The 13,325-nt window shown below is 47.4% G+C and overlaps 1 protein-coding gene across 1 annotated transcript; it reads right to left on the bottom strand.

Moving 5' to 3' along the window:
- Window positions 1-7,800: 7,800 nt before the first annotated feature.
- Window positions 7,801-10,131, bottom strand: LOC137834162 (uncharacterized). Its single transcript, XM_068642226.1, has 3 exons — window positions 9,544-10,131; window positions 8,695-9,492; window positions 7,801-8,577 (listed from the first exon to the last, which is right to left on the bottom strand). Exons 1-3 carry the CDS (start codon window positions 10,129-10,131, stop codon window positions 7,801-7,803), a joined length of 2,163 nt encoding a protein of 720 aa, XP_068498327.1.
- Between the last annotated feature and the right edge of the window lie 3,194 nt (window positions 10,132-13,325).

Genomic DNA, 13,325 nt, shown 5'->3' with positions numbered 1-13,325 from the left:
ATTTTATAATTTTACAAATAGATTTATTATGTTGTAAGTATTTTATTTATGAAATAAAATATAAAAATAATAATTTATTTATACTATTATTTTGTGCAATATTCTTTTAATAGTAAATAAAATAAATACTTATAGATTAAATTTTAATTAAAATGATAAAAGCATCTAGTATTACACAATTACGATAACATCAAAATTACATAAATTAATAACATTATATATTTGAAATAATTACTTTTTTTCCTATCATACTTAAAATAATAATTTCAAAATATATTTTTAATGTTGATGATAATGTTGTTTATTATGAATAAGTGTTATCCTTTATAATTATGATAGTAGATTCACGTGATGATCATTATGTATTTCTTTTGTTGAGACATCATTGTTGGGATGTTTCTAAGAATAATCAAAGTCGATCCTGTCGCCAACTCAAGCGTGGAGGAATTGCTTTGTCGCTTCCTTACTCCGCCTATGCAACTGTGCTATCTGCAAGGATGCTCTTAGAACCTTCTCCGGAAACCTCAAACGCAACCTGCAAAACACACAGACGGCGCCTCTAGCGGCCGTTTGCACTCCGACGCTCAAGTTAGGTCACAGAACCACCAACAAAAAACATGTCACTGAATCTCTCTCTGATTCTCTTTTCTCTCTCTCTCTGTGTCTGTGCCTAACAAAATTCTGTTACGCTATCCTCTGCGTGTGTCAGAATTCCGTTACGCTATTGTGCGAAAACGTACCCAAAATGAGTAAAAACGTGGGTGTGTACCTTTCACGACGCGGAGTGCACTTTTATCTTGGCCGCGCCTCTCTCAGATGGTGACACGTGGAGGCATGCAACTCACATCTAACCGTACACGTGCCACTACCTGAAGGGCTTTAGCGCATCTCTTTGTGCGCCTAAGTTATTCCCTTGCGGAGTAACTTAGCGCGTTTCTTCCATCTGGGTGAATCGCACACTCCCAGGAGAACGCCAGGTGTGGCTGGACTAGGCACACTCACCAAGCATTGCTCTCTGCATAAACGATTTCCCCTTCACGATGTCATGCACGTAATGTGTTAAGAGAGTCACCAATCACTGACTGGTTTACTAACTCCCTCAGGCCACTCTCGTGCACGATTCTACCGGCGAGCAGCTCCTCTTTCTCTGAGATATGATCATGCGAGGTCCATGCGTAACGCTCTCGCTGGGAATCTCAGTCCCAGTTTAATTGCGTGTAACACGAAAACCCGATGACTGATCGGTGCTCTATTGCTTCTCGCGTTCTCCCCCCAGGTGTTTATCTTGGAACTGATCTGTCGGTGGCTACTCGGTTACTGACCACCGATCACCGTTCTGGGTGATCTCCTCCCTGATTTCTCTGCCACCTGATCCACGTGTCACCCTGCGAGTGGTCCACGTGGTTATCTGCTGCTGACGTCATCGACTACCGATGACCGACCGGATCACAAGCCCCCCAGTCTCGAGCTATGAACTCGTTCTCAGCGAAGAGACTAAGTGGTCGCGCCCTCAGTCCACGTGGCAAGTGGGGCCACATCATGTGCCACCTCACGTGTTGCCTTTTAACGTTATGATTTCCTCCCTTAATCTCGCGACACGTGGACGCATCAACGGCCAGCATGGAGTGTCGCTAATGCTTCCCTTATTCAAATAGGCGCGCGCCTTCACTGTTTCATTATCTTCTTCAATACTCCAACTCTCAGACTTCAAATCTCCTCTCTGCGCGCCCAACTTTCTTCAAGCTTTCTACCTCAAGACCTTCCGTGATCATCTAAAGGTATGACTTTTCTTCTTCCTTGATCCATTTAGGTTCTTTTCACCGATTGCATTCACCCTTTTCACTACCATGCATTCATCTTCTCTATTTTTCTTCTTCTCAACCCGCGCTAGGGTTTTTTGTGTTTCTCACTTCGCTCTCTACTTCTCCCTCTTCCTCTTCTTCGCCTGGACCTTTCTTTCTTCTTCCCTTCCTCTGTTTTTCACCGAACCATTCATCATTCCCTCTTCTTCCGTTCATCTGACTTTTTGCTTTCCTCCATTGCAGTTATCTCGCAATGGCTCGCTTGAAGCAAACTGCTCACATCGTCGCCTCATCCTCTGGTGCACAGCCTTCAGCAAGTGCACCAGCGTCACCTCCACCTGATGCAACTTCCTATCAGGACAACGCCAGGGTCCATGACTGGGCTCCCCTGGCATTGCTGACCGAAACTTCCACTCAACTACCGAAAGGCCACCTCAAAACCCTTTTGAGCAACAACCCTGATGAGCCCTCCTGCGCCATCGACAGGGAGAATGATTTCAACGTTCGTATACGCATTCCTCCTCGAGGGATGCCAATCTGCGCGGACGATAGGGCTACCAATGGGGTGCCCTTCACCTTCATATACTCCGCCATCTTCAAAAGGTTGAAGCTGCGCTTGCCCTTCACCTTCTTTGAGAAGGAGCTGATGATGGAGTTGAACGTCGCCCCTTGCCAACTCCATCCGAATGCCTGGGCTTTCATACGGGCATTCGAGATCCTCTGCAACTACTTTGGGCATAACGCCTCTGTAGACGTCTTCCTACATTTCTTCGAGGCGAAGAACCCTGGGGATAGGTCCTTGGTCAGCCTGAATGGAGTTGCTGGACGAGTGATCTTGGGCCTGTACCAGCAATCGTTTAAAGATTGGAAGGGCAGGTTCTACATGATATCTGCTACCCAGCAAAGCCCAACGCTGCTCGAGGGGTTTCCCCTTTATTGGGTTCCTGGAGTCGAGTTTAAGAAGCCCCGGGGCCTTGAAGCCATGGCTCCCTACGAGCACGAGCTGTGTAGGTTGCTCCTAGGGGCAAAATATAACTCGGCCCTTCTCATCAAACACGAGTTTGATGTGGTGTCTCTGAAAAAGTACATAGGTAGGCTCTTCTTCTTGCACCTCTTAGAATACTTGCACACGCTTATGCATACTTGCATAACATTTTATCCACTTGCATAATTATGCCATCTAACTCTTCTTTTTACCCTTGATGTAGACATGACTTCAGGGAAAGATAGGAGGAGGGCACTACTGGAGCTTGTCCGGACCAGGGGTGCCAAGGGGACTGGTTCTTCCTCCTCTACCACCGAGCCCATCGCGGCTCCACCTCTCTCGGTCGCGCCAGCTGAAGGCCCCGAGCCAGAGAAGAAGAGAAGAAGGCTAGCAAAGGCCTTTCCCACAACTGTTGCGGCCGCTGCTGCTCCTACCCCCTCAACCGAGGAGGAGAGTTCTGGCTCTCCTCTTATACATCGCAAGAGGAAACACCAAGAGGTTGGGGGGGCTTCATCCCTTAGGCCTGGGGAAATGGAAGTGGTGCAGATCGAGGAGGGTTCACCCCCACCTCCTCCTACTCAACCTGCCCCAGCACCAACTTCCTCCCCCTCCCCTCAGCGCTTACCATCTCCAACGCCCCAACTTCCGTCTCCAGCATCACTTCCACCCCCACCCCCAGCGGGCCAAGCTATTGGCCAACCCACTCCACCTGCTGGGAGTGATTCTGCCCACTCGGGGGGTTTCCCAGGACTTCCTGCATCACCACCACCGCCAACCTCTGCTGCTACTGCTGAAGGTGGTGAGGCCAGCTCGCAGCCAAGCAGCTCTGGTGCTAGCAATGAAAACTTCAGTCGAGTCATTGCCTTGACATTTCATACGCAGCCGGGAGCTTCTCGAATGGAGTGGGCAAGAGGTGGACATGCACTTGGCCAAGCAGATAGTGCTTTCCCTAGAGTTTTCCACCCAGCACCGCAAGCAACTGGTCCTGGAGAAGAGGGTCAAGGAGCTTGAGCACGACAAGGAGTCACTGCATAGTGACTTTGAGGCTGCCCAAGGGTCCGTAGCCCTGATGAGGGATATGGTGGAAAAATCCAGGAAAGAGTACCTATCGCAGGTCCAAGAGACCATCAAGACTGAGATCTTGATGGGGCAAGTTGTCAATACTCTGGACAGCGAAGTGGTGGAGCTGAGGAGCAAGGTAATCAACCTGGAGGCTGAGACTTCCTCTCTACGCCAACTGAACTCACAACTAGCGGGGGATCTCAAGTCTACCAAGGAGGAGGCCACTGATGGGGGGAAGAAACTTGAGAAGGCAGTGAGCGAGCTTTCTGCAGTGAAGGTCGAGCTTGCCGAAGTAAAGGGCAAATTGGAAGAAGCTGCCTCTTCCATTGCTTCCCTCACCACTGAGAAGAACGCCTTGGAGACTTCAAAGCAAGAGCTCGAAGCTGAGAACGCCGAACTTATGAACGTGGGTGCTGACGCCCTTGCTGATGGGTTCGAGCTGGCATTCGAGCAGATTCGTTGCGTTCTTCCAGATTTGGACCTTATGCAGTTCAGCATCTACCACCAAGTGGTAGATGGCAAGCTCATTCCTCCTTCTTGAGTTTTCTTCTTGTAATTTCATATTTCTGCACAATTCTTGTACTTGAAACTTGTATAGGCCTTGGTGTGAATATATACTTGTTTCAGCTATATGTTTCTTCTCTCGTATCTTCTTAAGCTTCATCTTTCTTTTTGCACACAACTAACTGTTAACTAGCTTAGGTTTAGCGCGATCTGTACCCTTTGATCTTGGCCTCTACCTTGATCACGACTAACAACTCCCTTAGCTTTGTCTTTAACAGTTCTTATGCACAGCTTCGTACTAGATGACTGACTAGGCATAGTCTGTCTGCTTCGGCTTGTTGTGTAAGAACTTGTTTGGAAAAGCTTCCTCCGACAAGGCACTACCCACTAGCATATCCACCAACAACTCATCAGTCATCGTTCTTCGGTCTGCACCTTGCTTCTCTGTCGCTCTAGCGCTAAGTGCATAGAGGACTTTGACATCAATCGTCAGAGGTGATGCCTTGTTTTGGGGGAAGAAGAGTGTTTCTCGATAGCCCCTCTTACCTTCCCCAAGGTCATCAACCTTGGGCGGATCGGGTCGTTCTTTCCCTGCCTCACTCCTGGGGCGAGAAGGGTTTAAACTAAGAGCTTTACTGGGCCAACATTGGTATATGCCAAGTGGGTAAGGACGTTTGTCGAAATCCTTCCTTTCCCTCTCTTGGTCTTACTAGCACCCCTGGCTTTTCAAACCCTAGTCGTCTGCACTCACGCTTGGGGTGAGGAGGACTTAAATTAGCGCCCATACTCGCGCCTAGGGCGAATAAGGCCTAACCGATCAGCTGCACTCGCACCTGGGGCGAGGAGGATTTTAACTTGAAACTCTCGCACACTTGATATGCTGATAATCTTTTCATTGGGTGGCCTCGTTAAAAACCCTCCTTAGGGAAAAGAGTGCCCCCTTATCTGTTCAACTGTTTCCAGTATATACACTGAGTGTGTCTTTAGCGCGAGAACGCAACTACTTTACAACTTAACTGAAATAAAATTTCAAGTGGGTGGTGTTCCACGTTCTGGGGATTGCTCCTCCATCCAGAGTTTCCAGCCGATAAGCTCCATTCTCCAATGCCTCAACCACTCTGTATGGACTTGTCCACTTTGGAGACAACTTGTTTTCCATCTCATTCTGATGCGCCTTTCTCATCACCAGATCACCTTCCTGGAAATGCCTGAGCCTCACCTTGGAGTTGTGCCTCCGTTCTACTCTTCTCTTGATGGCTTCAACACTAACTCTGGCTTCTTCTCGCACTTCGTCCAGTAGGTCGAGATTCACCTTTCGTTCTTCGTTGGATTCTTCGGCAATGAAATTCAAAAACCTGGGGGAGCTCTCCTGTATCTCCACGGGAATCATGGCATCTGTCCCGTAGACAAGGCTAAAGGGTGTCTCATGGGTGCTGGACTGTGGAGTGGTATGGTAGGACCATACGATTCTGGGGACCTCCTCTGCCCAGTTTCCTTTAGCTTTCTCTAGTCTTCGCTTCAGCCCCCTGAGCAGTACTCGGTTGGCTGACTCCACCTGCCCATTGGTTTGTGGGGGTTCCACCGAGGCGAAAACCTGCTGTATCTTTAACTCCTCGCACATCTTCCTTAGCTGATGACTTGTGAACTGGGTGTCATTGTCGGAGACCAGCCTCTTGGGTACTCCGAAACGACAGACAATGTTCTTCCAGACAAAGTGCTCGACTTTCTGTGCGGTGATGTGCGCGACTGGTTCTGCCTCCACCCACTTGGTGAAATACTCGATGGCCACGATGAGGAACTTCATCTGCCTTATCGCCAGGGGAAAAGGTCCTAGGATGTCGATTCCCCATGTGTGAAATGGCCACGGGCTATGGATGGACTTCAACTCCTCGGGAGGTGCCTTATGCCAGTCTGCGTGAAGTTGACACTGTTTGCAACACTGAGCATACCTCACGCAGTCTTCCTTCAGCGCTGGCCAGTAGTACCCCGCGCGGAGGATCCTACTTGCCAAAGCGCGACCACCTACATGACTTCCGCATACCCCCTCGTGTAGCTCTGACATAAGTCTAGTGCATTGCTCGCCATACACACAGATCTGCACAGGATGAGAAAATCCAAATCTAAACAGGTTCCCATCAATCAAAGTAAACTTACTCGAGCTCCTCTTTATTCTTTTTGCCTCTATCGGGTCAAGTGGGAGTACACCATCTTCTAAGTACAACTGGTACGGTGTTATCCACGTGTCGGGCTCCCTAACAGCGCAGACTTCCATCGCCTCATCGGTCTTTGCCGGTCGCGCTCCAACCCTCGGCGCTTTCAACGTCTCCTGAGTCAGTGAACGATGACCGATCGTCAGACGCTCCATCGATTTGTACACTTGAAGTACCTGGTTGTCTGACACGAATGCTCGCGGTACCTTCAAGGTCTCCTGAATGACGGTCCTCTGTTTTCCCCCCTTGCCTGAGCTGGCCAGCTTGGCAAGCAGGTCTGCTCTGGCATTTTGCTCTCTCGGCACATGAACTAGTTCAAACTCGGTGAAGGACGTCTTCAGGAGTTGTACGTATTCCAGGTAAGCTGCCATCTGGGGATCTTTCACCTGGAACTCCCCTGTAACTTGCCCGGTGACTAGCAAAAAGTCACTCTTAGCAACCAGACTTCTTGCTCCCATTTCTCTTGCTAGCAACATTCCTGCGATCAGGGCTTCATACTCCGCCTGATTGTTGCTAGCCTTGAAGGCAAAGCGGAGGGACTGCTCGATCAGCACTTTGTTCGGGCCTTCCAAAATGACCCCAGCGCCGCTCCCCTGCTGATTGGAGGAGCCATCCACTGATAATACCCATCGGAAGTCTAAACCTTCTGAAGGTGTCGCGACCGACGACAGCTCGACCACAAAGTCGGCGAACACCTGCCCCTTTATCGGTCCTCGGGGCTCGTACTGAATGTCGAACTCTGACAATTCCACCGCCCACTTGACCATCCTTCTCGCTACGTCTGGTTTCTTTAGCACCTTTTGGATGGGCAAATCTGTCATTACCACTACTGTGAAGCTGTGGAAATAATGTCTGAGTCTTCTCGCTGAAAATACCACCGCCAGGGCAGCCTTCTCGAGGGCTTCAGGGCCTTGCAGTACCTTACTCACAAAGTACACAGGCTTCTGAACCTGATCTTGCTCTTGCACTAGGACTGAACTGACTGCTCTCTCCGTCACAGCAAAGTATAGACGAAGAGGGGTGCCCACTTGTGGTTTACGCAAGACCGGTGGGCTTGCCAGGTACTCCTTCAACTTGATAAAGGCCTCCTCGCACTCCTGTGTCCAAAGGAATCTGCTGTTGCGCTTAAGACACTGGAAGTACGGATGACCTTTCTCCCCTCCAGCGAACATAAACCGGGATAATGCTGCCAACCAACCGGTGAGTTGCTGCACCTCCTTCACCGTCGTTGGACTCGTCATCGCCGCGATTGCTGCGCACTTCTCTGGATTAGCTTCGATTCCACGCTCTTCATTGAATTCCTCCTTTCTTCGTTGAATTTCCTTCGCCTCTGACGCACAGGTCGAACTTTAGGATCCATCGACAGGCGATGGCAACGGAAGTCAGGGTCGATTCCTGGCATGTCAGATGCTGACCATGCGAACGCGCCCATGTGCTTCTCGATCACCCCGGCGATCAGCCTTCGTTCTTCTTCGCAGAGCGATCCTCCCAACTTGAACCTTTTCCCCCTTATATTTACTTCTACCCACCCCTCAGCTGGGTGGGGTCTTCTCTCGCTGGCGATGACCGCCCTCGCGATCCCTGACTCGCGAGGAGTGATCATGCCCTCCTCCTCCGCTTCCACCTGAGCTACCTGGGAGCCCCCCAGCGTAGCATCCTCCATCTCCTGATCGCCATGCGTTCCCCTAACCACCGATCGCTCTTCGAGCACACCTGGTGGTGGGGTTGAGGTGACATGGCATATGCTCCTCTTCTGCCTGAGGCTGTTCTCATAACAGTGTCTAGCCTCAGCCTGATCTGACTTGATGGTTATTACGGTCCCCTCCATCGATGGCAGCTTCAGCTTCATGTGCCTCGTCGATGGCACTGCACCCAACCTATTGAGTGTTGGCCTTCCCAGCAAGATGTTGTACGTAGAAGGGGTGTTCACCACCAAGTACTTTATCTTTTCGGTGCGGGTTGTTGTTCCATCGGTGAACGTCGTCCTCAGCTCAATGTACCCCCGCACCTCTACCTGATCCCCTGCAAAGCCGTAAAGACACCCGGTATACGACCTTAGTTGATCGGGGGACAACTGCAACTTGTTGAACGTCGGCCAGAACATGATGTCTGCCGAGCTCCCTTGGTCTACGAGCACTCTGTGCACTCGCCTTCCTGCTGTGATGAGGGAGATGACCACAGGATCGTTGTCGTGCGGTACAACGTCCTGTAGATCAGCTTTCTTGAAAGTGATATCTACCTCGGGGAAATGGCCCTCGTCTACCGAGTCCACGACTATAACCGATCGAGCATACCTTCTTCTTTGTGATGCGGTGCACCCCCTACCGGAGAAGCCTCCCACAATCGTTTGCATCTCCCCGTGCACAGGGATTTCATGCTGCCGTTCTCCTGCCTGGGCCCCCGATGCGCGATCACCCTGCGCCTCCCGCAGGTAATCTGCCAGGAACCCAGACTTTACCAACTCCGCCAGCTGGTGTCCCAACGCCAAGCAGGAGTGGAGTGTGTGGCTAAAGGCTTGGTGAAACTCACACCACTCGTTCTTCTTCCTCCCAAGTACCTTATCTGTCTTCTCTGGTACTCTAAGTCTTGCAGCTATGGCAGAAAGGGCGATCAGATCCGCCAACTTTACCATGAAATCGTATCTTGGGGGTGCATTATTCTCCCTTGCACGCCCCCTGCCCTGGTCCTTCCTGGGTGCATAAGGATGAGGTTTCCCCTGCACCTTCTTTCCCTCCTTTGCCTCATGCACCCTCGCTTGCTGTTGTTGCTTCCCCTGTCCTCCACGCGGCTTCGGTGGTGCAGCACTTCCTCTTTTCTCAGAAACCTCTGTCTCTGCCACTATGTGCACCACCGCGCATCGCCGGATCTCCGCAAAGGTGCTGGGATGGCTCCTGATGAGCGACTCACTGAAGGGACCAGGCAGCACTCCCTTCTTAAACGCATGCACCAGCATATCCTCGTCCTTGCTGGGCAATCTAACCACTTGTGCTCCGAAGCGGTTGAGGTAGTCTTTCAGCGACTCACCTTGATATTGGCGTACATCGAACAGATCGTACGACACCACTGAAGGTGCTCTGCTAACGATGTACTGCTCAGTGAAAAGCTTCGAAAACTGATGGAAGGACGTGATATGACCCTCTGGCAGACTCACGAACCATTCCATGGCGATTCCACTCAGTGTACACATGAACATCTTGCAGTACACGGCATCTGAACCCCCAGACAGCATCATCTGAGTGTGGAACGCCTTCAGATGCGCTTCTGGATCTTCTACCCCCGTGAACGACGCCTTCACTCCCACCAGGTTGGGAGGCACCACGGTTTTCATGATTTCAGGGGAGAATGGCATAGGGAACGCTCTCGGAGGCGATGGTGGCATCGACATCCTTTCTTCAACTGCGCGTTCCTTCTGCGCCTGTAACGTCCTTCTCAGCTCCTCATTAACGCGATTCAGCTCATCATTCCTGCTCTGCGATGCAGCCAACTCCACCTGCATCTTCTCTTGTTCAGATCTCGACGCTGCGACATTGTCCTGCAGCGCACGCATCATCTCCAGGACCTGCGCCATTGTCACAGCTCCTTCCTCAGCAGATGGTGCAGGTGATGTTTGTCAGGTTCTCCTCATTTTCTCAGCAAAAACCTCAGCAAAAACTTTGAGAAACTTCAGAAACTTTGGTGTGGATGGGACCACGATTCACAGGGCCCCACGGTGGGCGCCAAATGATCCTGTCGCCAACTCAAGCGTGGAGGAATTGCTTTGTCGCTTCCTTACCCCGCCTATGCAACTATGCTATCCGCAAGGATGCTCTTAGAACCTTCTCCGGGAACCTCAAACACAACCTGCAAAACACACAGACGGCGCCTCTAGCGGCCATTTGCACTCCGACGCTCAAGTTAGGTCACAAAACCACCAACAAAAAATATGTCACTGAATCTCTCTCTGATTCTCTTTTTTCTCTCTCTCTGTGTCTGTGCCTAACAGAATTCTGTTATGCTATCCTCTGCGTGTGTCAGAATTCTGTTACGCTATTGTGCGAAAACGTACCCAAAATGAGTAAAAACGTGGGTGTGTACCTTTCACGACGCGGAGTGCACTTTTATCTTGGCCGCGCCTCTCTCAGATGGTGACACGTGGAGGCATGCAACTCACATCTAACCGTACACTCTCAGGAGAACGCCAGGTGTGGCTGGACTAGGCACACTCACCAAGCATTGCTCTCTGCATAAACGATTTCCCCTTCACGATGTCATGCACGTAATGGGTTAAGAGAGTCACCAATCACTGACCAGTTTACTAACTCCCTCAGGCCACTCTCGTGCACGATTCTACCGGCGAGCAGCTCCTCTTTCTCTGAGATATGATCATGCGAGGTCCATGCGTAACGCTCTCTCTGGGAATCTCAGTCCCAGTTTAACTGCGTGTAACACGAAAACCCGATGACTGATCGGTGCTCTATTGCTTCTCGCGTTCTCCCCCCAGGTGTTTATCTTGGAACTGATCTGTCGGTGGCTACTCGGTTACTGACCACCGATCACCGTTCTGGGTGATCTCCTCCCTGATTTCTCTGCCACCTGATCCACGTGTCACCCTGCGAGTGGTCCACGTGGTTATCTGCTGCTGACGTCATCGACTACCGATGACCGACCGGATCAAAAGTTATCATCATATATCTGACATTCATCTTCTACGATAATGTTGTGCAACATGACATATATCCAATATATGTTTGGTTATATGTATGTGCCAAGCACACGTAGGACCTTATGTAATTGCATACTAAGATTGAAACACTCTAAACACAATACACATCCTTTCTTGTCGCCTTTTAATGTTAAGTAAATAATTTTCCTTTATCGACTTGTGAAATTAGGATAAATACAATTAGATAAATAATATCTATTGTCTTATTTGGCCTAATCCACCGTATATTTCACTTTCAAAGCTTGTCCCATTAAAGATTCATTAAAAATGTTGATGTGGTTGTTTGAATTTGCAACCTGAAAATGCATGTCAAATCCATAAGGTACGTGAAGTCACTACTTAAGCATGATTATGGATTTATTATGATCACCATATACAACTTTTTCATTATTAATATTTATGCTACTTATTATACTTCAAAAAATATATCTCTCTCCCATTTGAAGTTGGTGTTGAATGTCAATGTTATTAGGCTTTTTAAGTATTTTTCTCCAAATATTTGTCGAACACCTTAGAAAAACTTACTCATTGTAGTATTTTTTTTTCAATTCATACATAATCATCAACACTATCAACATGTGATTTATATGTTAGTAATACATTTTTGCAATAGAGAAACAAAATATACTATTTTTTGTTGAACAAGGTGTTTTGATGTCTCCAAATCCAAGAGGAATGATTGAAGACTTTGCTGCTAGTTTCTGTGTGTCTAGTAGTCTTTGAATTGTTAATCCACTCTTTAAGATGATCCAATGTTAATTGAATTTTAATGTTTTTGAAAGATAAGTTTTCTAAAGAGTGTGAAATGTCAACCTGTTGAAATGTCTATTCAACCGGTTGTTTGACACTTAGTAACTTTTAAAATGAGTCTGAAAAGCTTGGCTTTGTTTTTGACTTTGCTGTCAAACTGATTCAACCGGTTGTTTCGAGAATTCAACTGGTTGTTTTTCTGAAAAACCTTAACAAAATTCTATTAAGTGGTTTAATCTGTTTTAAATGATCCTAACAACTTTTGGTTTTTGATTTAACTACTTTGACCAATTGATTAGAGTATAAAAAAGATTATTTTATGCTCCTAAGCATTAACTAAGAAAGAGAGATTAATCAAAAACAGTTTTCAAAATTTCAAGGAGCTTTTGGATCATCTCAAGTGTGGAAAAGTATTGGGTCTTGTAATTCTGAACTTTAAGCTTTGATTTACCTAGGTGTATTCTGTTCCTGTTTTTTCTTGAACATTGTATTTCTATGTGTTTTGGTGTGGTGTAGTTTCAGAAGGTGTTTCTGGAAATTGTGTGATTTGCCAAAAGTGGTGGGTGTTCTTGGAGGGTTCACTTTTGGTGTATGTTTTGTAATCTAGGTTTGATTACATAGTGAATTCTCAGTGGTTAGCTAAGGACTGGATGTAACTCTTGGTTTAGAGTGAACCAGTATAAACATCTTGTGTGAATCTCTCTATCCCTACACTCATTAAACTGTTTTATCTTTGCTTTTCAAATCTGCTGTATAAACAACTGGTTGTTTCGTGAAAACAACTGGTTGATTTTTTGGAATCAAACTAAAAACAATTTTCTATTTGGCTAATAGATTTTTAATTGATTAATTTTTCATAGTTTTCCACTTTACCTTCAATACTTGCGAAAATATTTCAAAAACAATTCACCCCCTCTTGTTTAAGGCCTCTAATTCTAACAATTTTGATTGCCCAAGGATTGTACTATTAAAAGGAAGACACCCTTTGAATTTGAATTCGTTCTCAAAAAAAAATTCTTTGTGTATATTGGATTGTTTGAGAAGTATTCATATTAAACAACTGAACATCCCCTTCTTTACAACTCTTCTATATGAATTTGTCTTCGCTTGTATGTATCAATCTTATGTTGTTGCATTTTTATTACCAACCTCATTTATAGTTCTTCATAGTCATCTTTTATGAAATCTTCAATGATGTCATTCTCAAGCTTATCTCCATCAAATGAATCACTTGAATTCATTTGAAAAAAGACCATAAAGTTATAATTTTGAGAGAAATTGAAAATAAAACAAGACTTGCTTGAATTGAA

This window comes from Phaseolus vulgaris, chromosome 5 (assembly GCF_000499845.2).
Source record: "Phaseolus vulgaris cultivar G19833 chromosome 5, P. vulgaris v2.0, whole genome shotgun sequence".
Taxonomy (NCBI): Eukaryota; Viridiplantae; Streptophyta; class Magnoliopsida; order Fabales; family Fabaceae; genus Phaseolus; species Phaseolus vulgaris.
Note: the sequence above shows the minus strand (reverse complement) of the source record. Positions and strands in the feature narration are given on the sequence as shown.